General features: G+C 40.2%; 2 protein-coding genes across 11 annotated transcripts in view; one reads left to right on the top strand and one right to left on the bottom strand.

Annotated features, from left to right (window-relative positions):
- The window catches only part of lzts2a (leucine zipper, putative tumor suppressor 2a), a 39,098-nt gene extending 22,620 nt beyond the window's left edge, over positions 1–16,478 (top strand). For 5 of the 7 annotated variants that reach the window (XM_027141788.2, XM_027141789.2, XM_027141793.2 and 2 more), the window contains 4 exons: positions 9,909–10,439; positions 12,009–12,560; positions 12,828–13,097; positions 13,588–16,478. In XM_027141788.2, coding sequence (XP_026997589.1) covers positions 9,909–10,439; positions 12,009–12,560; positions 12,828–13,097; positions 13,588–14,349 — 2,115 coding nt within the window. In that variant the 3' untranslated portion in view covers positions 14,350–16,478. Of the gene's footprint in view, positions 1–105; positions 411–5,774; positions 5,799–9,908; positions 10,440–12,008; positions 12,561–12,827; positions 13,098–13,587 lie in introns of those variants that run through there. The other 2 variants (XM_027141791.2, XM_047811923.1) reach the window with 2 other exon arrangements.
- A 2-nt stretch (positions 16,479–16,480) lies between these two features.
- Positions 16,481–25,736, bottom strand: part of pdzd7a (PDZ domain containing 7a) — a 20,016-nt gene continuing 10,760 nt past the window's right edge. For 3 of the 4 annotated variants that reach the window (XM_027141786.2, XM_047811922.1, XM_027141785.2), the window contains 7 exons: positions 25,601–25,736; positions 24,770–24,861; positions 24,496–24,587; positions 24,234–24,305; positions 22,634–23,209; positions 21,753–21,853; positions 16,482–17,614 (listed from right to left, as the gene is read on the bottom strand). The exon at positions 25,601–25,736 is cut by the window's right edge and continues 40 nt beyond it. In XM_027141786.2, coding sequence (XP_026997587.2) covers positions 17,465–17,614; positions 21,753–21,853; positions 22,634–23,209; positions 24,234–24,305; positions 24,496–24,587; positions 24,770–24,861; positions 25,601–25,736 — 1,219 coding nt within the window. In that variant the 3' untranslated portion in view covers positions 16,482–17,464. Of the gene's footprint in view, positions 17,615–21,752; positions 21,854–22,633; positions 23,210–24,233; positions 24,306–24,495; positions 24,588–24,769; positions 24,862–25,600 lie in introns of all 4 variants that reach the window. The other variant, XM_027141784.2, reaches the window with a different exon arrangement.

Below are 25,736 nucleotides of genomic sequence, written 5' to 3' on the forward strand. Positions count from 1 at the left end.
GAGAGAGAGCATTATGGGCAGAGACTGAGCCCCAGCATGAGATGGGATTATATGTGTATGTGAGAGAGAGAGGGAGGGAGGGAAGCAAGCACACAAAGTGAGAGCAGTAGGGGGCAGGGAGAGGGGGAGGTGCTAGGACAGCAGAGCAAGAGTGTAGGAGAGGAAAGGGCTTCGCAGTGGGCAAAGAGAGGAAAGTTTGACTAGAAGAGAAGGAGTACTGGAGGAGGAGCAGGAAGAGAGTGTGTGTGTGCACAAGAGTATGTGAGAGCGCGGGAGCATGTGAGTGTGCGAGACGAAGAGAAAGAGAGGGAGTGAAGCCGAAGAGAATGAGCAAGCCAGGTTTGTCTTCTTAGTTTGGCTTCAGGACAGAAAGCAGAGACAGGAGGAAGTTACCATGATGAACACTATGGGTATGTACAAGATTGCAACTATCAAACGTACAGACGCATACACACAAATCACTCACACTCACTCTGGCTTTTGCTGGGTTCAGATTACTGACGATTTTATAGTCATAAAGCTCTGAGGGCTTTGAAGTGATCCAGATGAATGATTAACTTTGTGTGCACAGAGAGGGGGATAGGTGGGGCATCTATAAGACAATAAAGAAAAAGACGGTTAGCAGCACTGTGTTCTCTGTTGATGAGAGGTATGTGTTTATTGGCTGGTGTGTCTTACATTAAAAACAAAGGTATATTAAAGTTACAGAAAGTGTTGTGCTAGCCACACTCTGAATATTGGCATTGTAGGATGTTGGGATGTGTATTTGCTGTCTGTGACTGTCTTGCGTTTGTCTTTGAGGGTTTTCGATGTTGGGGCTGCTGTTAAGAGCTGAGCCTCTCAGTGGAGCAATCTTCAGTAATGACCTACAATCTGGATAAATAAAGAACTACTCATTCTGGATGAGACTGTAGAAATGGAAAAGCTGAATTGAAGAATCTTGAAAAGAGCCGAAGTGAGAGATTATTTTACTGCTTGATACACTCGGTGTAAAGTTCTAGGACAACATAATCCTCTGAACAACTGACATAAATGGGGCAATTTGACACTATATATACACACACAATTAAAGCCTAAAAGCTTTTTCATAAGAGTGACACAAAAAAAATCTATTGTTAGGCATTTGTTCTGGTCATATCTCTTTTCTCTGATGTCTTGACATTAAGTTTCCCCATTGTGTGCCTCCTGATTTTAATGATATTTAAAAGCTGGAGTTTGTGGTCTGACTCAGCTTAGTGGAAGACCTGTGTACGGATTGAGCCTAAAATAGCACAGACCGTGACATGTCAGAAGTCTGCAAACATTGCTTTGAGCAGATGAGATCACCAGGAGAAGGTGCTTACGTCACTCTGCTGGAAAATAATAGATGTGTTAAATCACTCTCGTATGTGAGAGGCTTTCGAATCGATCTCTTATACACTTACTTTACCGTTGCCTTATAAGGACATTTGATGACCATTGATGTTGCCATTGTTTTAAGTAGTCAAAACAGTTCAAAATGGCCCCTGAAAGTTTCATGATAGTGAAAACATTGTTTCTTCTCTTCTCTTCTCTTCTCTTCTCTTCTCTTCTCTTCTCTTCTCTTCTCTTCTCTTCTCTTCTCTTCCCTTCTCTTCTCTTCTCTCCTCTCCTCTTTTCTTTTCTTTTAATTTCTTTATTTTTTATTTCTGTAGCCTCTCCTGTTAAGGAGATGGCAGGTATTTCTATAGATGTGTGTGAGGAAGGAGAGCTCATTAGCCCTGTCTTGGACTCAGCTGACTGAGCTGAATCAGAAGTTTCCATGCATTACTTTTCCTCTCCGTCTGAGCTCGCCTGGAATCTGAAGTGACACAGTCCACAGTCCCTTTTGGCTGTTCTCACTGTGGCTTATTTGCATATTTTCAAACTTGAAACCTAGAAGCTTTTTTCTCTTGTTTTTGGCTTGTGCATTCTTCACTGTATAAGCGCTTTTAAAATAGATTTATGCCAGCACACGTTTGATTCAGGTTGCACTGAAATTATTTATTGTATTTATACATTATTTTACACAGTATTTATTGCTGGTTTTATTACTTCTGTTTATGCATAGTTCACCAATCTGGCTTATAACATTAATGTAGATCATTGTAATTGTCTGACATTGTTTTGTATAATAAAAATAAATTACAGTAATAAAATGTGATATAGTGATTTACTTGACTTATTGAGCCCAGTAATGTGCAATAGAAATGATTCTCCTTTACATATTAAGGCATTACCACACTTGTTTTAAAATGGATAGTAGTAGTAGTAGTAGTAATAATGGTCAGATTTGGGTCTGTTTCTTGCTTTCACTCTTGCTGATTGCAGCTGATATCTAATATGTTAATAAATGTGGTGCACTGACCCATCCAGACCATTTTGCATGCCCTGTGTTGAAAGAGAGCATTCCTTTGCCTCATTACCCTCACATCACTTGCATTTTAGCAGAATGACCACTCAGCAGCGAGCAAGGGGAAGGGCATTAGTGTGGCGAGACCACAGCTCCTCTCCTAGCTGTTCTTATTCCCAGTGTCTGCCTGTCTGACCGCTGGCCTGGGATAAATAATCATTAGCGGTTGGAAATTCATGCTGTGGTACTCAGGAGTAGCTGAAGAGAGACAGTTCAGCCAGTGCTTCCAATGGCTCTAACAGAGCATCAGAGGAAAACCTTTATGAGTCGTGCACATACTGCCAAATTGCACTCTGGATAATAATGAAACACACAAAAACATGATTTTTAATATAATCAAATATAATCAAAATTTCACGTCAAACACACATTGAATACTCTTTGTAAATGGTTGTATAGTGTTTGGTTTTGTAAGGTTATATGTAGTATTCTAGTCATGACTTCTTTAAGACGTGTTTTGAAAAAAAAACCAGACCTTTACCGTCACACACTGTTGACAGCTGATCCTCTTGGGATAATAAGAGGATAAGTCTGGACAGGGAGAGTTGCACTTTCGTAACCAGTCTGGGGTTCAGTTGTACTTTACACACAGCACAAAAAGCTCCATCCACAATCTTGATTGACAGGTAGTGCTTTAAGATAAGATATTTCCTGCTATTGTGTAGGGCATGTCACCTGCTGCATCTGCTCTGAGAGGGTTTCAGGGTGGCTCTGTTCCTGGAGGCATAGGAAGGTTGGTACGGCCTGGAGTGGGGAAACCGTGTCTCTGAGAGAGAATTGTATAGCATCTCCAGAGTACTTGTATGGTTTGCATAGGCTCATAAGCTTTGAGATGCTCAAAAAGTGTGTTTTACTCCATAACATTCTTGCTTATTTCTTTAGCACACCCGTTTGTTCATTTCACCAAATCACGCATGGTAGGTCTCAATTGTAGCTTTCTTTGACATCTTAAAACATTACAACACAGGCTTGGGAAATCAGAAAGACAGTAGACAAGGGCAGCCGGGTGTGAAAGAAGGTTTAAGTAAGGGCTTAAGAACAGATCAAAGAAATGAGATGGAGATGGTTTAGAAAATTCTAAAAAGAGAAAAAAAAACAATTATAAACTGATTAAAGGAGTTTGATAGTGAATTAGTAAATTAATGAGAAAATGGTAGAATGAACTGAGTTCAAAGGGGCACAGTATCTCTCTCTCTCTCTCTCTCTCTCTCTCTCTCTCTCTCTCTCTCCATCTGTGTTTATCTCTCACATGCTCTCACTGACTTGGTTTTTGTTACTCCAACTGTTTTTGTTGCTGAAATCCACCTTTTTCCCTTGGTGTAGCTTTCACCCCCAGGCTACACACATGTAGGCCTCAAATACCATGGCAACATCCCCAAACAGCCACAAGCCAAAAGCTTGCAAAAGCAACAGGGTGGCAATGATAAAAAACAGTCAACCAATTACCCTTGTTCTACAGACAATGTTTTTAATTTAATCCAGTGCTTCCTCACTGAGACACCGGAATAACACAGAGAACAGTGGAAACTGTGCAGGGTTAGTAGAGGGATGCAGAAAAGGTGGGAGCTTTATAGTGTTCAGCTTTAAATGTTCTCCTTGTCTTTTTTTTGTTCCATGGATGCAATTTAGAGTCAGTGGACTTTGAGAGTTTTGAATGTGTTTTTGTTAGCTTTGTAAGAGAACAGACAGTAAAAGAATTTGTGACTCACAAGCTTGCCCTTTAGCTTCGATTTATAATAAAAGTCCAGGATGTGACTTCTATTCCAAATTTTTTTGTTTTTGTTTGGTTTTGAAAAGACCAATTTTGAAAACATCCAACCATATAGACACATATACATGGTAGATTATGTGTATTCAATCGTTAAGGGTTGATTTAGAAGAGGCAAATGTGATTTTATTGTACTGAGCATTTGATTATGCTCCTTGTGTTTTGTGATCCAAGTTACAGCTGCTCAGGAAGCTGACCTTTATTAAAGGGAGTTCTTTTGAGTCTGTCTCTGTTTCTTTCAGCTAGCTGCAGGCTTCCCATCATGGATAGATTCAGTAGTGCAGTTTGGGATATTGCTATGCTTTTTATGTTGTCATTTACTTCTGATGATCACATCTCAATTAAAAGTGCATTAGCTACATATCTGCAAGTAAAGTAATATTTACTTTCCGTGAGTTTTGAAACTAATGCAATGTCTTACTGACTTTTTCATTTGTAAAATGGAAGCTTTTTCATTCTTATTAGGCCACCCAGAACCTATAACGTGTTTGGTGTTAGGCTCTCAGAGTTTGTTCTACAAGGGGATTTCATTTGTTTAGAAAACTGACATTCAAGTTCTGTATTAGTGTGCATAAAGCATACAGACCATAGTTGTGGTCTGCAGAACAGTAAGAATGAGTGAAACTGATTAGTAATTGAGTCTGACTGGCTCTATGAATTCTAGGCAAACAGCTTAAATCAGTCCAAAACTCTCTGGCAGTTCGAAAGCGCTGTTCTACATTTTGTGTGCAGCTTATGCTCCATGATGTTGTGTGTCATGGTAACAGCAGCAGAGTGTGAGCTGAGCACAGTATGCCTCCTGACCTCTCTCTTAGATTCAGACACACTGTGCTGTCTTAATGGATTCTCTGGCCCACAGTGGAGAAATTGTGAGATTTTAATGCTGTCAGAGAGGCCTTTCAAAGTTGTGTGGCGCTGTGCGTGGAAAGAATGTTACAATGCTGCACCAGGCTATCTGCTGTAGATTCAGAAAGGGAGAGGATGTGAACATTATATACTTGAAGTAGATGAGCTACTAAAAGGCTAATTTATGAACACCTTTAGGATAACCTGAAGAAAAATGGGAAAACTTCCTCTCCCAGACGTCCTTTGCCCAATTTCACTAATGTTCTTTTGGCTAAAGTGACAAATCCCCAGATCCACACTTCAGAATCTAGTGCAAAGCCTTCCCAGACATGTAGAGATTATAACAGCTAGATATTACAGCAAAGTGAGGCTAAATGATGGTGAGATATCCACATATGTTTGGCCATATTGTTTGTCATTTGTGAACGATCATTTTAATTAGTTCTCAGTGCACAATTTTTTTTAGTACTTGTTTGTGTTTAGTCTGTGTTTTATGTAAGCTCTTATAGAGATCACTAGCAATGAATTCTCTTACAGACATGAAACAGCATGCAAAGAAATTCAGTGTAGTTTTGTATGTCTGTGTGTTCGTCTTTGTGTGTTTAAAGCAAAGATTGTTGTTGTATCATTCCAAGACTCCCTAGATAGTGCTACTATCTGATGGAGGGAGACAATAGGGGAGCAGCTGGCGGGAAGTCACAGCAGCGAGGCACAGTGCTGGATGTCCAGTAAGAGGTCTCTAGAGGGGTTGGTGTAATGAAGAGGTGTACATGGGTCTGTAATCACAGATTCATATCCTTTCCGGTCACTGATTTACATGAAACACCTGCTTGTTACAGCAAAGAGGAGTGTAAAGAGCAGAAATTCAGAGAATAGAGTAAGGTGATAAAATAAGCCAAAGGATACTATAGAAAGCAGGAAAGAGAGTGTGTGTTTATGGTGAAGCATCTTTTTAGAATAGTCTAAAAACAGCATGGTACAGGAATAGGAAATGGGAAAGTCAGAAGAAGGACATGGCTAGGAGGATATAGGCAGCCAGGCATAAGAGATTTCATTGAACAGAAATTTAAAGCAAATTAAAAGACAGATTTTTAAAATCATCGTTTATAGACCTGCAATAATGATTAACACGCTTATAGTTACTGTTAACTGGTATGCTAGATGGAGGTCAAGGGGTCAAAGAATCCTCACAGTGCTGTGAAACTTCAAATTAAGCATTATTTATTTATGAAGGTATGTCTGAGATACTGACTTAACAATATTCACTGTAGTTTTTGGGATGAGCGCTCATTAATGTTATTTGGGAAAATGTTAGATGTAGAAACAAGGTCCCACGTCTTGTGTTTAGAGAGAAAACAGTGGTATGGGACAGTACAATGTCATGGCCAACGTTTCCATGGGAAGAAGCTTTGATCAAGATCTGAAGACACATCAAACAACCTGGCTCAACAGACGTGTCTGTGTCCAAATGGGATTAAGGCTGTGGGGATTTTAACACCACGATCTGGACTTCTGCTGTGTTCCATGCTCAGCCTTGGCATTTCCACACATTCTCCCCAACTTTCACAGCGAAGCTGAATGGTTCCTGGGAGATTCACGCCTCACAGCTAATCCTTTCCGGCAGCGCTGCAGTTATTAAGACTTATCATAACAAGATTTCTGTAGACAGCTCTGGCTGGTGCCGTGGATTTGATTAGAAACACCTGCAGTGGTTTCCCTCAACAACCTTACTGTTGTAACACCAGAGATAAAAATGCACAGTGTATAAATTTAATTGACCTGTTTTGTCTGGCTAACCAGAGCCTATTGGGATTTCATTAATATAGCAGTTCTGCAATGCCTAATCTAAAAACACTTTTAGACCACTTTTCACCAAGTCGAGTTAAGTCAAGTTTTTATTGTCATTTTGACCATATATAACTGACACAGTACGTAGTGAAATTAAACAGCGTTCCTGTAGGACACTGGTGCTACATAAAACAACACAGAGCTACATAAAACAAAGCAGAGTTAAAGACTAAAATGTAAGTTAACCTAGTGCACATAAAGTGCATAGTGTGCAACCTAGCGCAAACAGTGCAAGGCAAAAGACAATACACTACAAAGGATGTGGTACAGTATAGGATGGTAAAAGATTCCACAATTTTTCTAAACTTTATTGTCATATGACACATACCATCACTAAGTATCCATGAGGTCTTGGCCACCCTTTTTTTTTGCCATGGTACCAATAGTACTGAACAAGGACATAATGTAGGAACATGATATAGAGCCACTCATTGTTATTACTAGTGAAATTTGGAAAACTATGTCACCATCCCACTACAATTCTAGAATGCTTTCTAACGCCATGGGTGCTGTTATATGATGGACACAAAAGTATTCACTCACATTGTGGGTATCTCTGGTTTTGGTTTAGAAACCATACTGCCAGTTGGTTCTGTCTTATATGAAAAGTTTTCCTCATAGTTTGTGTATTAAAAATGTGTCGTTTCAGGAATAGCAGAGCCCTTGGTTCACATCAATGCTTTCTCTGGTGGAAATGGGTCTCTAATTTGATTGGGCTAGTTTCATGTTAAGGACGATCCAGCTGGGTGATGGAGCAAAGTGTTTTGATGAGAGTATCACTAACAGAAGCAGAAGTCTGAGGTCAAGTCAGGAAAAAGCAGTCCTTGTGGATCCACTAATCTTATTATTCTAGGCTCAATGAGGCTGTTTGAGTAGGGGCTGGCAAGAGAGGATAAGGGGGCAAGAATGCTAAGGCAGAGAATGCATTGGAATAGAGCACAGCAGTTATTGCAGTAGGCTTGCACATCATTTTCAATACTGCAACTTGGTAAACAATTCTATTCTATGAAAAGGCAAACACTAATCTGTCACTGTGTTCTGCTTATAGGCAAATAAAATTTCTCTTGCTTTTGCCTCTATTTCACTGCTATCCTGGTTAAAGAGGGAGACTTGGGAATTTGTCTTCTCTCCGTGTTGGTCTTCTAGCAGTAAACAGACAAAACAAAAGTCATTTGCAACTGCTAACAGTGTTAACTTCTATTCCTGTGCAGTGATTGTGAACCCTCTGATTTGCTTCATTCAAATGCAAAGTGGGCATTAATTTGGTCTTATTTTAATTTTATTTCCAGATGCCAAAATAATGCAGTTTTAGCATTGAATTTCTTTGTCAGTCACACTTCACAGTGGTGTTTAATGCCTCATACGAAAGCTCAGGGTGTAAAGAATTTGTAGTTTAAAGCCTTTCTGTTTTGACCTACTAGGAACAATATATTCATAGAGACGCAAGTATTTATATCTTCAAAGTAAATGCTGATATCACACCCATTTCTACTCCCTTAGATCAAAGTGCTTGTACATAAAACATGAATCCATTATTTTCAACCGCTAACATTCTGAGCAATGTTATCTGCACTGAAAGCCAACAGCGTCCTGACTAATTGTATATCAAACAGCAATAAAATTTAACGCCGGTAGGAAATGCCAGTGTACTGGTAAATAGGGTTAAAGCAGTATGATAATGTTCAAAGCAGATATTACATTTGTGAAACACTATTATCTCAAATTATAATAACTGACCCTCAATGCATGTGGTGTGATCATAATGGTAGTGTTTTTGGTACGACACTATGGCGTTTTAACTGCTCTAACTGCATGTTTTTGGATACCTTGAATTTGCCTTGATTTCAATGCATATTTTAATTATTAAATTACTTATTTGTTCTGTCTGTGAAGAGGTTTGTAGAATGAGTATGATGAGTATGAGAAGAGTGCAGTGATCCATGATAATGTAGCCTGGAAAGTATGAGCACTGGGTCACTGGGTGATGGACATGATTTAAGATTGAGAACTGCTTTTAATTAAATCAGTCTTCAAGCTCATCTAGCTTACATTTTTTGGGTGTTTATAGTTGGTATAAATGTATTCTTCTTAGCCAGAAGCAGGGATGTGGAAGGAATGGTAGGAATTAAGCTTTAGGAAAGAGTTAACCATTGATGTGATATTAGCATTAGTGAAGCCATGTGTATGTAAAGCACAGACATGGAACTGTATTATCCATAGACCACAAAATCCTCTTCACCTCTCTCTCACTCTTTTATTGTTTTTGGAAGAAAAAACACACCGGAGTCCTTCACTACTATTGGAAGCTAAATTGCTTTGCTTCTCATTTGCATAAAGGGAAACTTTACTCAAACTGATCTTTACTCCGAGGGAAACATTAAATGTTGATTCACCTTCTGTCACCAGAAATTGGTTGTAAGCTCTAGTTACTTTTGTGTCTCTCATTGATTAAGCTCTGATTTTGTGTTCAGAGCTTTCTTCATATGTTATCATTTGGAACGAAAGTCACAGAGAAAGGTTGGTGTCAGGATTGCTCCAGCTGTTTGTGCAAGGTTCTTCCCTTGTCATTACATTTATTGTAGAACATATAAAACAGATGACTGCACATCATAGTACAGGAAAAGCAGATCTGTTAGGCCAATGGTGAAGTAATGGATTTGTTCCAGATCAGATTGCCTCATTACCTCAAAACCCCTCTTTGGGGGCAGTGTGTTATAAATTATTTCATGGTTGGACATGACAACACAGTTTAGAGCACAGCTGCATGGTTAATATATGAGCTTTCCACATAACCAGTACTACTGTTTTACTGACAAATATCTAAACCAATTTACAGCCAGTGTCAAAGGGTTCAGTTCATTCCACTTTTTCATCATTTTATTTAGCTGATCTGTCATGTTCTATGTATAATGCTGAATGCTAAAAAAGAATGTTTTACTTTGAAAGCACCCAGGTTTAAATGTACTAAAAATATTTCTTGAAATGGTTCAGCACTGTTTTTTCTTAAAAATAATTTCTCTCTTTCTGCCTCTGCAGAGTGTGTGCATTGGGCGCACAGTTGCCATGGCTTCGGTTCAGGTACTGGCCGTGACCTCTGATCACCCACAGTCCAGCGCCGATATTCAGCAGTGCCACCCTGTATCGCACTCCCCGCTCACAGGCAGCATGGGCTCTGTCAGCAGCCTTATCTCTGGACGCACTTACCAGGAACGACACTGTCGTGCTGTCAGTGACTTCAGCGCCAGGCTCCGCAAGCCCCTGCCTGCAACCAGCTGTTTCCGGCAGCAGGAGGGCACACTGCGAAGGGCCAGCTCTCAGGAAGAGCTCCTTGACAACCAGCCTCCTCTGCCTGTCAAGAACAAACCCACTACCCTCATGACTGCCGGCAATGGCAACTATGGATACATGAGTGATGAAGTGGTGGGTGATTGGAATGATAACCATGTCAAAGTGGGCAGCCCATGCAGTGACACAGAAGAAACACAGGACAACCGAGGAACTGTAAGCAATAGCAACATCGGAGGCCCTCCACCAAAACTCATCCCTGTCTCAGGCAAGCTGGAGAAAGTGAGTTAGAGTTATTTGTTTATTTATTAATTTCTTAGAGTTAATACACTGCAACAGACTGTTGGGCTGTACCTCTGAAAACGACTTCCATATCACACCTAGAATTTGATTTTAGTGAGGTGACATACGGCTAAGTATGGTGACCCATACTCAGAATTCATTCTCTGCATTTAACCCATCCAAAGTGCACACACACAGCAGTGAACACACACACACCGTGAACACACACCCGGCAGCCATTTATGCTGTGGCGCCTGGGGAGCAGTTGGGGGGTTTGGTGCCGTGCTCATGGGCATCTCAGTCGTGGCCGGCCCGAGACTCGAACCCACAACCTTAGGATTACGAGATTACGAGTCAGACTCTCTAACCATTAGGCTACTTCTGCAGGCATTTTTGATCTATGGAATTGGCATCTAATTTATATTGACAGACACATCCTACCTGCTCTGACAATAACTGCTATTTCATTATTAGCCGTTTGTTCACTGTGTTCCATTTACTCATTGGCCCAAAGAAATTATTCTCACTGGCTCCCAATAAGGGTTGAGAGAAACCCTAAATTCTATCTGCATATAATTCAGTACCTGTCATCTGCAGGTGTAAGTGAACAATGTTTGGTCAAAAAGCTAGGTTATATGGCTCTTTCAATATTCTCATACAGTGTTATTACATTTTCCTAGATTGGTTAGAATTTAAAACACTGTCACATAAAGAATATATTTCCACACAGTGAAGACTGTGAAAACCACATGTTCATTACTGTTTAAAAACATTAAAACATAAATATAAACTATCATAAAATCATTATTCCTGAAATTCTGTGAAAATGGATACTCACTGTAGGTGAATAAATGTCTGAAAACGACTAAAATCATCAGAGTTGATCAAAGGGAAGGGGACAAAAAACATGAATAAGGCTGATCTAGACAGAAAGTCACAGCACTTGCAAATGATGGAATAACTCCAGGTCCACAAATTGAATTGTGTCTGTATAGGGCTTTAGATTTTATCCTTGTGATAAAGGAATAAAAAAGTAGCGCAGGCAGCCAGTGATAAGCAGATTATGTGTCCAGGCTTGTTTTTTCTTATTGTAAGTATACTATATATAGTGTCCAGTGTTTTGTCCACCTCTGTTTTGAGTATTCACATAGGAGGTAGCTTAAATGTGATTCCTTCATGTGGGCACATGGGGTTCAGCAGTGATCTGATTTGATGTTATATGTTGACTTTATACAGAGATGGTTTGAACAGAGACAGCCCACTGCTTAAACTATGAATGGAGCAGTGTGTAAGTTTCACCATGGCAGCTGTATAACTCCCCTGCCTCATCTAAAAAAAACGTTCCTTGTTGGTATTGATACTGTTACATGGGTCTCTCCACTCTAGTACACAGGAGCCAGGTTTGGTGACTGTAAATAACCACCTAAGAGTGGTGCGATGATGACTGTCAAGTGGTCAGACTTATCCAGAAGGACATTGCTTTATGAATTGTTTTATTGTTTGTTCATGAAAGATGGTCCAGCACTTTTGGTCATGCACTCATATTCTGTTGACTATTTTTGATTACAGAATATGGAGAAAGTTGTAATCCGACCAACTGCCTTCAAACCTGTAGTACCTAAGAACCGCAACTCAGTGCAGTACCTTTCCCCACGGCCAGGGGGCAGTCTGTCTGAGAGTCACGGAAGCCTGAACCTTTTACTTCCTGGAGGAGCAGGGATGCTGTGCACAGAAAAACGCAATTCATACACTGGTGCTCGCAATGCTCGCAACAGTCAGACTTGTAGCATGTCAGATTCTGGCCGCAATTCGCTCTCCAGCCTGCCCACATACAGCAGTACAGCCTGCAGCCTGGTGCAGAGCGAGGGACTGTCCACAAGCACAGAGTCCACACGGCCCACAGGTGGACACGGCCACACTAACTCGGACAGTGGTCGCTCCTCGTCTAGCAAGAGCACAGGCCAGCCACTCTCGGACAATGGATCATGTGGACGTTCTCCCGCTCCCCAGGAGGGGTATGAGAGCATTATTCGTGAGCTGGAGGAAAAGCTGAGAGAGAGAGACTTGGAGCTGCAGCAGCTCAGAGATAATCTGGATGAGAATGAGGCAGCCATTTGCCAAGTATGTGATCGACATATGAAAACCGCACATAGACATAGACAAAACCGCACAAGCCTACTGCATAGAGAAAATACAAGAATAGTCTTTGGCTGCATATCCACAGACTTGGCAAACAAACTATTGAAATGTTAGAAATAGCTTCTTTACTGAAATAAATGAACATGCTACTATGTCTTCAATTATGTTACAGATGTATCATAAATCCCTCATAGATTTTGGAGTATAATTGAAACTCTGTCTGAATATTTTTTTGAACGCCATCTTTAGGTGTATGAGGAGAAGCAAAAGAGATGTGAGCAGGAGATGGAGGAGCTCAGGCAGAGCTGTGCAACCAAGATGAAGCAGGTGCATCAGAAAGCCCAACGGGCCCAACAGGTGCTACAGCTGCAGGTTTTTCAGCTCCAGCAGGAGAAGAAGAAGCTGCATGAGGATTTCTCACAGCTGCTACAGGAGCGAGAAACACTGGAGAAAAGATGTGCCTCCATTGAAAGGGAGCAGAATCAGCTAGGACCACGTCTGGAAGAGACCAAATGGGAGGTAAGAATAGACACTGCTTCCAAACCACCCATGGATTCTAGGATCATGTTACAGGGAATATATTTTGTTTGGTTGGGACCCTTAAAATCTGGTGACACGTTAAAACTGGATCAACCATTCCAGACAAGATACACAAAAGATATTGTCCTTATTCATCTCTTCTGTGTATTGTAAGGAACAAAATGTAATAGGTGTGAAATGGTTGTTAAAAATCCCAAAGTTAATTATTTTCAGCAGCAACATGCGCTGAATTCCTCTAACACCAAGGCTGCTTGCCAACAATTGCTATAATATTACAACACATCATAGTTTTTGTCCAGTTATGGGTATATTACACATGGTTGAACATATGCAGACTGGTTAGTTTCCATTATTACAGCTATTACTTGGGATCTAGGATCAGGAGTTTGTTCAAGTATGCATTTAATGATCTTCATTACTGCTTTTGTGTTTTCACTCAAACCATTTTGACAATGTTTCTGTACTGCAGGTGTGTCAAAAGTCTGGTGAGATCTCCCTGTTGAAGCAGCAGCTGAAGGATGTGCAGGCTGAGCTGGGACAGAAGGCAGCCGAGATTGTGGCCCTGAAGGCCCAGCTGCGAGAAGCTCGCTCTGAGCTGCAGGCCAGCCAGGCACGCTCACATGATGCCCAGGCAGCAGCACGAACTCGCACACTCGAACTGGAAGTATGCGAGAATGAGCTGCAGCGCCGTAAGAGCGAAGCTGAGCTACTGCGTGAGAAACTGGGCCGTCTTGAAATGGAGTCAGTTCGACTCAGAGACATGTTGTCATTGCCCAGCAGTAAGGGCCAGTGCATGAGCCTGCCTCTGCCTCAGAGCCGTGTTGGTGGTGGGCTAAATCAAGTACACAGCCCTGCATTCCGGGAGGTAGTGGAGCTGCTGCCATCGTACGAAAGTGATGTGACCAGGGTACAGCAGCAGAGTACAGATGCTCTGCATATTCTACACTTGCAAGTAGAGCAATTGCGCTCTGAGCTGGTGTTAGAGAGGAGGCATGGACAGGAGCAGCTGGAAGCCTTTGATGAAGAGCGCCGTGTCTGGCAGGAGGAGAAAGACAAGGTGATCCGCTACCAGAAGCAGCTACAACAGAATTACATCCAGATGTATCGCCGAAACCGGGAACTGGAGCGAGTCATGAGGGAGCTGAGTCTAGAGCTAGAGAACAGGGACTTGGAGGATTTTGACATGCGCCCTGACATCCGATTTGAGGAAATTGCAGCCACCGAAATCTAACGCAGATTCAGATGGTTCTCAAATTCACTGTGTTTATTAGAGGAAATGACCTAGTCATCATCTTGGCCCTACCACAAGATAGAGAATTCAAATTGTTACGAAATGCTGACTGACTTCCACTGTGTCCTTTATAGAGCACTGATCACCAGAGCACCACCTCAGAACCTAACCAGGGTAGATATGCAACCCAGACATCCTGAACATCCTGTTGTGTGACAGGTGCAATTGCCTTGACTTTGTGAAACTGGAAAACAAATTTAGATGGAGAAAAGAGGGTTTGTGTGAAACAGTTCCTGAATAGAATGAGTGTCTGCTTTCAATCTGCATATGCAACTCCTGTTATGTAAAGGACTGAGATCATGTACTTTGTTTAAACACAGTAACTGCACTAATGGGAGATGAGAACCTGCACTAATGGACTCTGCTCCACTTCTTGCTATCAGCATTAATATTAATGTAACTCGAATCCGGCATGGTCAAGATCTACAGAGATCCAATGCATTGTAAGTTCAGTCTTGGAGTCATTATTAGCAGTAAGTAACACACACACACACACCCATACACACACAAAAAAAACATCTTTTGTGTAGTGGCTGTCATCATGTCAGGGTGCAACACAAAGATAGAGAATAACATCTGCCCTTAGAGCTCACTGGGTGCTCAGCATCTCAATACTAATCACTTTATCTAGAAGTACTATTTTTTTATGATGACGGATTTTGATATAGTCTTTTTTTCATCATCTGTCCTAGATTGCACAATGCACAATATAGTGATGCGCACAACATAGTGTGAATAGCCTGTGTGCATGTTACAATAATATTCTGTTGTCAAGCTGTCTGAAGATCTTACACATCTTACATATGCTCCAGTCAGCAGTGTCTCTGCCCACAGTGGGTGGAGCCATTGCTCTGATTAGCATCAGACACAGGACAACAGCCTCATAGATCTTAGTTTCGATTAGTCTCCAGCTTCTGAAATCCTTATAAAGTAAATAATCAGATCGAAGGGGACATACAATATATACACAATATACACTATTTTTTGTTATTACTGAACAAACTCAAAATATGTAGCAGTGGATTCTATTTTATATATTTTTATATGCATATATAGTGACTTAGCCTATTTTGTGGTAACAGGTCAACAGTTTTTTATCTCTTAAACTTTAAGAAGTAATACAGTGGAGTCATTTTTTAAGGCACTTTAGAGTGACTGCTAATATTTCTGCAGTGTTACTATGTAGATTTCAGTGACGGTGAGGAAATTCTACGCGGTTACAACTTTGGATGTTAGGACATTTGGAAACATTGTTTGTTGAAAGAATCAGTACCAAGTGCCAGACACTATCACCACTAATTTACCATTGTAGTTATCCTCGGAAAACAATGATTCATTCCAATTCTCACCCTTGTATGTATTATTAGGCAAATCATTCTTCTAAACTTTTTTCTACTGTAACTGCAACTGATTCTCCATCAGTCCACGGTAAGCAAAGTTGCTTCACATTCATCATGGTGGCAACATTTATTTGATCTCTGTTTCGAACTGTTTGAAGCCAAATAGCAGTATTAATGAAAAGTTTGGGGCATTTTTTGCTTCTTTTCAGATCATTTTCATAAAACCTTTCATTTACTAAATTCTTTTGTTAGTCATCATATAAATCTAGTTTTGCGTCCCTTGACTTCAATGCCTCAGAGATCTGATACAGCAGAGCAGCACAGTCATGACATGAGGAGTGAAACTTGCCCTTTAATCAATAACAGCATACTTTTCTCTCCATGATCAGACTGTTTGCCTTCTTATGTCTCTGTCTTCCTATATTCCCATTGTTTCTTGTTCTTCTGAATACTTCATACCCATGACTGACACATATGTAAATATTCCTAGTAGTGTATTCTAATTTGTATGTATAATATCTCTGTCAAAGGTATAGCCACTGGGAATAGACCAAAGCAAAGTAACAATGTGTTTATTTTTATTCTGTCTTTTATTCATGTATGTTTGTGTGTGTGTTGTGTTTTTTTTTTTTTCTCATTTCATGTTTGTAGTCTCTTGAATATTATCATGCTGTACATTTCCTGTAAAAAGCAATACAATGTTTTTGATTAAAAATAAGTCACAAGTCAGTGGTTCTTGCTGCTGTTATTGCTTTACCTATTGCTTTCTATCGCTATGTACATGTTTTAAAAGCTAGTTAAAAAATATCTGAAAGTTACACTTCTGAACAAACTTTATGATGAGTGATTTTTTTTTTAAGTATGGTATAACACATAGCACTTTTGTAATAAAATCATTTGATAACAGATCTGCCCTCTTTGAAAGACAGCATAACCTAATCAAATTCAGTACCTCTTTCAAGCAATTCAGATGCTCTAGTGTGCTAGTAATGGACACTTGTAAGACGTTCCGCAGAGATGTAATGTAATCCTATTCAGAATAACCTTAGTGTTTAGCTTTTTCAGGAGACTAATGCAGGAAAGTCTGTGCATGAGTGTGTAGTCGTCAGTATGTCTTCAAAGCACTGCCTCAATAGACCAAAAAAGATTAAGACTGATAGAACTAAATTAAAATAGTGAATTACATTCTGTATAAATCTCCTATCAGCATAATCTTGTGTTAACTTTGCTGCAGAGCTTTATATTCCCTGGTTTCAGAGGATGTGTTGTAGTGGGAAAGTGATGATGATCCATTCCAACATGCTTCTTGCAATAGCAATAACTACATTTACACACACATCCTTCACTGGGGAATAGAAAAGACATGAAATAGATATTAAATAAACATGTTTAAGCATTGATAATAATGCTATGTCAATGAATCTTCAGTGACTCTCCAGATATAAACGCTCTGGTTTAAAAGCCCAATGATTCTAAATCCACAATAACTCCCAGTGAAAGCCTTCTTTCATACGTCGCCCTTTGGGCATGTTAGTTCAGCCAACTGATTCACATTGCACAATGGCAGCTTTGCTTTTCCATGGAGCTATCTTTGTTATCATAAAGATGTGTTCTTTCAGGTTTTCTGTTTTCTGTTCAGAGTCTGTACTGTATGAACTGAGCTCTGGGTGTAAAATATTGTCTCTGTTGTGCAGCACAGCACAGGAGACGTTGCTTTAGTCTTTTAGGTTCTTTGGGATTTTGACAACAAACTCCATGGGTTCTTTGGCCTTGTTGCTGAAAGCCTTTCTTATGGCGTCCACTGCATGCTGGTGTGTGACTCCCTGGAGTGATTCTCCATCAATTGACACAAGCTCGAATCCAGCCTACACGTAGAGGAGAGAAAAGAGGTGTGTTTCAAGCATTTAGTCACTCACTTGTTCCATCACTGTTATCTCCTAGCATGAGTGTACATTAGTCCACGTATATTTCTGTCAGCATAGTGACAGTTTCAAATGGATGCAGGGGAAATCACAGGAAAGAAAAACCCTTAGTTATTTCCTTTTTTCTCTTCCGCCAGTGCCTGTCAGTTGAGCTCACCCAACCCAGTGAATCACCTTTGTCTTTTCTGTGTGTTTACCTGCATCCACAGTAACCAAAAGAAGACAAAACACACACGTGGCAAGTTGTACATTGAGCAGCATAGCAACAGCTCACCAGGAGTTTGCTAAGACTACAAACAGAATAATTGTGCTTTAGGGTTTTAAACACAGTACCAAACATTTCTAGAGTTCCTAAAAAAAGGTCTGCCCTGTTCCGTGAATTTTTAACCCATAAAACTCCATGATTCATCTCAATATTTGTTCTTTATAATCTGGTCTCGATGCCCCATGACATGCATTTATGAAACTATGAGTCAATCTAATCTGTCTCGCTATCTATGATGCCATGACTCTACCTAATCTGTTTCTACTTGCCCTGCTGATCCTATACATCATGCAGAGCTATAAATCCCCTACAGGACATGCTGCTTCACACCAGTACTGTGGAGAGATGGATCACCCTGAACTCAAGGCCACAAGCAGACTCACGCATACAAGAGGATCATTGAGAGGTACTTCCTGCTGTAAAAATAAAGTGCAGTAATCTCTCTCTCTCTCTCTCTCTCTCTCTCTCTCTCTCTCTCTCTCTCTCTCTCTCTCTCTCTCTCTCTCTCTCTCTCTCTCTCTCTCTCTCTCTCTCTCTCTCTCTCTCTCTCTCTCTCTCTCTCTCTCTCTCTCTCTCTCTCCTTCTGTTTCTCTTTCTCTCTTTCACACATACTCACTCACACTCTCTCTACCACCTACACACTAAAACCAAGAGCTCTAAAAGCGCTCTTCCTCAGTCATTGCCAGATTCCAGGATACATCTGCTTGGAAATGTCCCTGCACCCTTTGTCTGTAATCAGACATGTTTTCCCTTAACCTTTATGTCCACAGACATGAGCAACAAAAACATGGGCAATAAAATAAGACTATTTTTCATGAACTACATTACATTAATTTAATCATCTTTCTTCATCTAAGTTTATTTCCTTTTGTTACTGCAACTTACTCACAAAAAAAAAATGTAAAAAAAAAGAAAAAAAAAACAGCAAAAAAACACATATCTCTTTGCCTTTATAATAATATATTATTATAATATTTCATTTAGGTGCAATTACCTAATTTCATCTGGTTTACCCTCTTCACAGCCATTTACAAGCTACACGTTTGTTTACCCCTCAGTTTTATTTACTGTACAGCAGGCCAGGATTTATTTATAGTTTTACATAAGAACCTTATGCTGCATTGCAAACAGTGGGAAAAATGCTAAGCAATACAGAAAGCAGAAGGATTCAGCTGACACAGGATATACACAGTCCTACATACAATCTGTGTGAGATTTGTTGGAGGAATGAACTATTAAACAAGAGCGCAGGAAAATGACGAAAGATCTGCACTGTGATCATAGTCATCATCTTTTCATTTTCGGAAGCCCTCTCTGGTAGAAAGATATTACTGCAATCTACTTGTGGAAGAACATTTTGCAAAATGTGTTGTTCTGAAGGTTTCTCAAAAGGTTCAAAAACAGAAATATACGTTCAGTGATGATTTCATGCTGCTTCCCAAAGCTCGTACTGTAACTAAATAGTTTCTGTAAATAGTAACATTTTCATTGCCCATTAATTATTGAAGAAAAAATATCAGGAAAAGAGCTTCAGAGGGAGCTAAGTCAACGAATGCGTCCGTTTGTAAATACACACATTCAGTTTGCACTGTTTATCTAGTTTAAACAGTCTGACAGACAGAGTTTCACAGACAGACACACCAACAAATCTAGATGAAAAAAACTTTTTTTTTTTCAGTGAATCTAACCATCTAAGCATTCATTAAATATGTTACATAAAAACGGATCATTTTCAGTGGTGAAATATGCAATTTTAGTTGCTATTAATTGTATCCTTATTCATGTGGACATGGCCTCGGTGCTTATAGAAGGGCTCTCTCAGACGTCTGCATTCTTAACTGATGTGATAAGTTTTGGCTTGTACACCCTAAAGGTGTGGCTGAGACCAGCTGAGTGTGTCCTGAGTGCTTGCTGCATTGATAACACAGATATCTGCTTAAGAAAAAGGATCAGAGTGTGTTAACATTATCAAGCCACAACCTGCACTTCCTCTGCACTGAGAGAGGAATGGAATTGCAGAGTGCACACATGATAGCAGGTCTGCAGTGTCCATACTATTCCAGTGGCCTCAAGGTGCGAAAATAAGTGATATGGTGGCCATTGTGATGTGTTAAAACACACCCTCATAGACAGATTATTTGAATCCTTTGCACTAGGCCTTATCACATGCATGAGGTGAAAGGAATTTATGGGAATTGAAGGACTCAATATGTGACACTGGATCTCTTGAGTGACTGCAACATGAGTCGCTCACAGCAGAGCGAGGAAGTGCCGACACCTGATAGGCTGCCATCGAGGCAGAGGCCCCCCAGCACACACACACACACACACACACACACACACACACACACACACACACACACACACACACACACACACACACACACACACACACACACACACAAGGGATTTCCAAAGGTTTGACCTAGCATTGAAGGTTACTGTGATGGAGTTTCCAGTGACAGGTATCTTCCTGTAACCTTTAGTGACCCTAAACTATGACCTTTCTAATATTCAGCTCAGTCTGTTTGGTGACACATAGCTACTGTATGCTAAAGAGTTTTGTATCATAACATGTCCGTCATGAAATTAATTTTCAGAGATATATTATTTAGAGATGTTCTTCTCACGTACGGTAACAGTTATTGACAGATCAGGAAAGATTCAGTTCCCAGTTCTATCCAAGTGTGCAAGAGAGATGCTCAAGTAGGTGCTTAGAGAGATAGCTTAAATACTAGAAGACCTGTCGGAAGTTGCTACTTTCATTATCCTGGTTACTGTAAGCCCAGCCATCATACTGAGCACTCCAGATTTATTGTCACACTTCATGAAAATGTCAAAAAATAATTTGCAAAAAAAAAAAAAAAGTAAAAGTTAGACGTACTGGGACATTTTGTTTTGCATGCAAAAAAGAAGGTGAAAGTGACGTGACATACGGCTAAGTACGGTGACCCATACTCAGAATTCGTTCTCTGCATTTAACCCAACCAAAGTACACACACACACAGCAGTGAACACACACCCGCCATGAACACACACCCGGAGCAGTGGGCAGCCATTTATGCTGCGGCGCCCGGGGAGCAGTTGGGGGGTTTGGTGCCTTGTTCAAGGGCACGTCAGTCGTGGCTGGCCCGAGACTCGAACCAACAACCTAAGGGTTAGGAGTCAGACTCTCTAACCATTAGGCCACGACTGCCCCAAAAGCTCATTCTGTTGTTGCCCTGGACAGAGTAACACTTCCTATAATCTCTGATAAGGTCCAATCCTTCATGCAGAATATTTTATCCACCTTTACAATATTAGATGTGTGCATGGGTCAATGTGCTTATGTGATAATAATGTGCTCATTATTGTCCTAATTGTGCTTTATAGTATTTTTGACTGCCTGCATTTGACCTGATCTGTCACTTTTGTCTTAAAATTTACATTTAATTTTTAAAATAATATTCCCTTGATAATAAGACAAACCATGATAAGATATAATCGACACTCACAAGCGCAACAGAATACATCTTAACAGTAGAAAGACCAGAAACCATCAGCTCTTTTCTGTCATGTTTTAAATATTTAATTAAAAAAAAATCCTAAGGAACAGCTACTAGGATTCTACATATTCATTTCAAAAGAAAATGAATAGGTTTTGCCCACTGGTTTTAGTGAAAGTCTTAGCAAAGCATGGAAAACTGATACAGTCGTGATGTAGGCAGCATATAGTGTAACGGGACACAGTGTAATAGTGTCATTAGTGCCTGTGGTTCATGTAGTATCTGCTATACACTTCACAAGTAACTGAGAAGTTTGCCGTAAATCAAGTACCTTTAACACGTCACTAGTGGATGCCGCTCCTCCGGGGAATATCTTTTCAATCTTCACCACTGGCTGGACCTTGGACTCGATGCCCCCTGAGATACTTATACCTGTCAGATGAAAGAAATCATTATATGATATACAACTTAATCCTAAAACTGAATTATTTACTTTATTTAATTACAATAAATATTTACAGTTACTCCTAAATTACTAGTTTTTGGGGCCTCCTATGTAGATCGATCATCACTCTATTTAAAAGTATTTGCTTCCCTAATTTCCATTTATTAAGCAAATAAGACGATCAGATGAGGTAAATACTTGTCATTCGACATTGTTACTGTGTTTATACTTTGCTTCTGTGTTACTGAAATGGAATTTTTCAATTCTTTACATTTCCAATGGGAAACATTTTCTCATCTCCTCTCATCCACATGCACTGATTATTTGATTTTTATTTATGAAATTCTACAACACAGAAAAAGAAATCTACATTGAAATCTCCCACTGGCTGTCAGTGAAAATGTCAGGTAGTGGAATATTAAATGACTGTTAACATCTGGCAAGCTAACCGCCCGAACGTCAACTTTAAAGTATCTGTTTTGTCTGACAATTTTCTTGCTCCTGGAATTGCTTTGTCAGTGAACTCACAAGGCTAATCACTGACACCTACAGGTAAAGTGGAGCAGGTACTTTTTTATTGATCTTAATAAAATTGTAAACATGGCTAGTTGTAGAGAAATAAGCTGTTTTCCTCAAATCAGTTAGCTTCTTTGTGATAATACATTTCCACCCAGTGTTTAGTGTGCTCTGGTTTTGACTTTTAATTTCCCCACGAATGTTGTAATTCACTAAAACTTTATGACCAAAAAACTGCCATGCACACTCACCCAGAGACTGTTTGCACTTAGAGATGAAGACAGTGGTCAGCTCATACTCCTGCACTGGCAGGCTGGTTTGGCTGTTCTCCGAGGAACCAGCATGTCCATTTGCCTGCTCCCTTTCCATCGGGTTGTGTGGCATGTCTGGCCCAAATACCTGTGTTAGTGGTGTTCTGCTCCTTCTGTGTGCACTCATTACGGTGTACTTAACCTCTCTTCCATTGCCAGATCTGGCCTTTGTAGCTTTGTCATGGCCGTTCCTGTACGGTGATCTTCCTCGCTCTGGAGTGCTTGACCTTTGAGGCAAATCATGTTCTTGTCGTTTAGGGGAACGTCCACGCCTCTCTGTACTTTTGGGGGACTCATTAAGCAGCTGTTTGGGGCGAGCTGGGCTTAAGGAGCGCTGCCGAATGGAGCCAGAAATGTAACTGTCCACGGGTATGTCCAACAGAGGTGTGAATGCTCGGGAAGGAGGGAGTTTGCCAGTTGGGAGGCTGGTCAGCCTGAGTCGCTCCAGCTCCTGCATCAGCTGTCGATCTCGCTCCAAATCTTGCACAGCCTGTAGATGGAAGCCTCCCCTGTAGTCTGAGAAAAGAACCAAAATTGGTACTGTATGATTACAAATATACTAGCACACAGAAGCACACACAAAATACAAAATCCTGGTTCTTTCATGAGTCTTGAGTCTCAGAAGCCACCAGATAAACCAAATGCAACAAGGACGCTATACAGTCCATATTCAACATCAAAAACTCTTCCCAAATCATTAGTTCACAACCACATGCTCCATGACTGGTGATGTCAGAGGATTAAGGAGAATAAACACATGAAAAAGTATTTTTTTGGATGCAACCTTCTGAAGTAAAAAGAACTAATACAGGAGGTCGATATGAGCAACCAGATTTCTGTTCTCTGGCTAACCTGAGAGATATTAACCTAGCAATGTAAATGTATGGAGTTAAATTTATATAAACGATATACATGAAGTGACTGGATATAAACATGGATATTCCCCAAAGAACTTATCAGGATCTGATGTAATTGGTCCGTCTTTCATTTGTATTGCAAAATAAGATCAATATCATTCATGTACAGAGACTGACCTGTAATAAACATATAAATATGCACACTTAGTGACTGCCTCACTCAGAGTTCCTTTGCCACTGCTAGAGGTAGAATTACTCTACTGCGGCTATGTACAATGGGTTTAAAAGACTAGAAGAAAGCTCCAGACTTCAAAAGGTTAAACAATGCAAGGCACCTTACTTGTATTTCACAACTGATTCATATTCAAGATTCAGAGGACTGCAGCACAGGCATTAACTGACCACTGCACATTATTCTTATGAATGGCATTATATCCTGCATTATTTTTATGAATGCCATATTTATAGAACGGCATTTTGTCTCCAGACCTCTTATTTACAGTTGGGGCATAAGACATTTCAGATAAAGCAGTTTGTGTGTGTGTGTGTGTGTGTGTGTGTGTGTGTGTGTGTGTGTGTGTGTGTGTGTGTGTGTGTGTGTGTGTGTTTGGGTTAATTCTAAAGAGTAGGAGATGTTCTTTTATAGCTTTATTAAGCTCCACATAGCATCCAGAAAGCATTACCTGGGATGGGTGTTATTAGATGGCGGCGTGGAGTTCCATCATGCCGAGGAGAGCGCAGAACCGGAGAGCGCACTGAAGACACAAAACACACATATATCATAAACACACACACGATTTATATCTTTAAGTCTGTAATTTACTTTAAGTGCTACATTTTTAATGCCAATCTGTTTTAGACCATAGTTCTCACCTAGAAAATATTAAATCTCTTGTCATTAAAATATAGGTCACTTTGTGAATGTTAAATATTCTACTGTCTTACCAGAGCGGCTCTTTAAAATGTCATAGGCCTCCAGTTCAAACGGCATTACCATGCTGTCAAACCGACCCAACTCTGTTGGGGGGACGATCATTCTAGACACATGAAATTTTAAAATAAGAAAAAACACAGTGTGCTTTAAAAATGGCATGTCAGCTTGATAACATTAAAGTTTTATATGCTGTGTCTCAAATTGGTATTAGGTAGACTAAAATGCACTAAAATTAGCCATTAGTCTAAAAGTGCTAAAATTAGCAAACCACTGTTCCATCCTGACCTGATCTCCCTTAGCAGCAGCAACTTTTCAGGTCTGTCAAGGATAGCCAGCAGGGGGTGTACCAGGTCTTCCACCACTCTTTCTGCTAAAAACTACAGCACACAGAATAAGATATGGCCTACTTAACTTATTCAGCAGCATAACCCAGGTGATTAGAGACATCTAAGTACTACATTATACATGCTTCCTGCTTCGAACAACTTGAGGCATTTTGTGTTTGATATGTTCTAAATGCTCATGCTTTGAATGAATAAATATGGCTTTAAAGAGAGATGATTCTCAAATGTTTTTAGAGGGGTTTGAAGTGGACAAGAGAGTTGTGTAGGTGTGAAATGTTGATCTCTTCATGGTAGGGAATGTGTTGTGTTTATGCCATACATCAAAACATTCAAAGCATTCTGTCCTTATCATAACATGTATTTCATTCTGTACATCCAGCAAGGAGACACATCAAACTAAAAAAAACGTAGTTTATTGTTTCGTGTATATAGTATAATGTTTAGCACCGGTGTCCCCAACCACCTGTTTTTGCCATTTTATTGACTACCGCAGTCTGCAAGGTGTTTTATTTTGAAGAAAAGTGTTAAATTATGGGTTTATAGAGACCAAGCACCCTCAATAAAAGACAAAACCTTGGAGTATTTTAAAGAAAAAATGTGAACACGAAGGACAGAAGTGATCATTAAAGCCGCCACATTATATTTACAGTGCACATTATATTACATTATACATGGAATAATTGGATTTTGTTGCAGTTTTTTTGCATGGACGGTTGAGGACAGCTTGTTTGGCACACATACTAGAAGCATGAATACATAATCCCATGCTCACCCTACTGCAGTGTCTCATTACTGCAGCCACCTCATCCTCACTCAGCAGTTTGCATGCCATCCTCTCCACCATGGCCATAGTCTCAGGACTGGGCATGGCTTCAGGCTCCCGCACGCCAGCACGCGTCTCCCGCGGA

The sequence above is a fragment of the Tachysurus fulvidraco genome, chromosome 4 (assembly GCF_022655615.1).
Source record: "Tachysurus fulvidraco isolate hzauxx_2018 chromosome 4, HZAU_PFXX_2.0, whole genome shotgun sequence".
Lineage (NCBI taxonomy): Eukaryota > Metazoa > Chordata > Actinopteri > Siluriformes > Bagridae > Tachysurus > Tachysurus fulvidraco.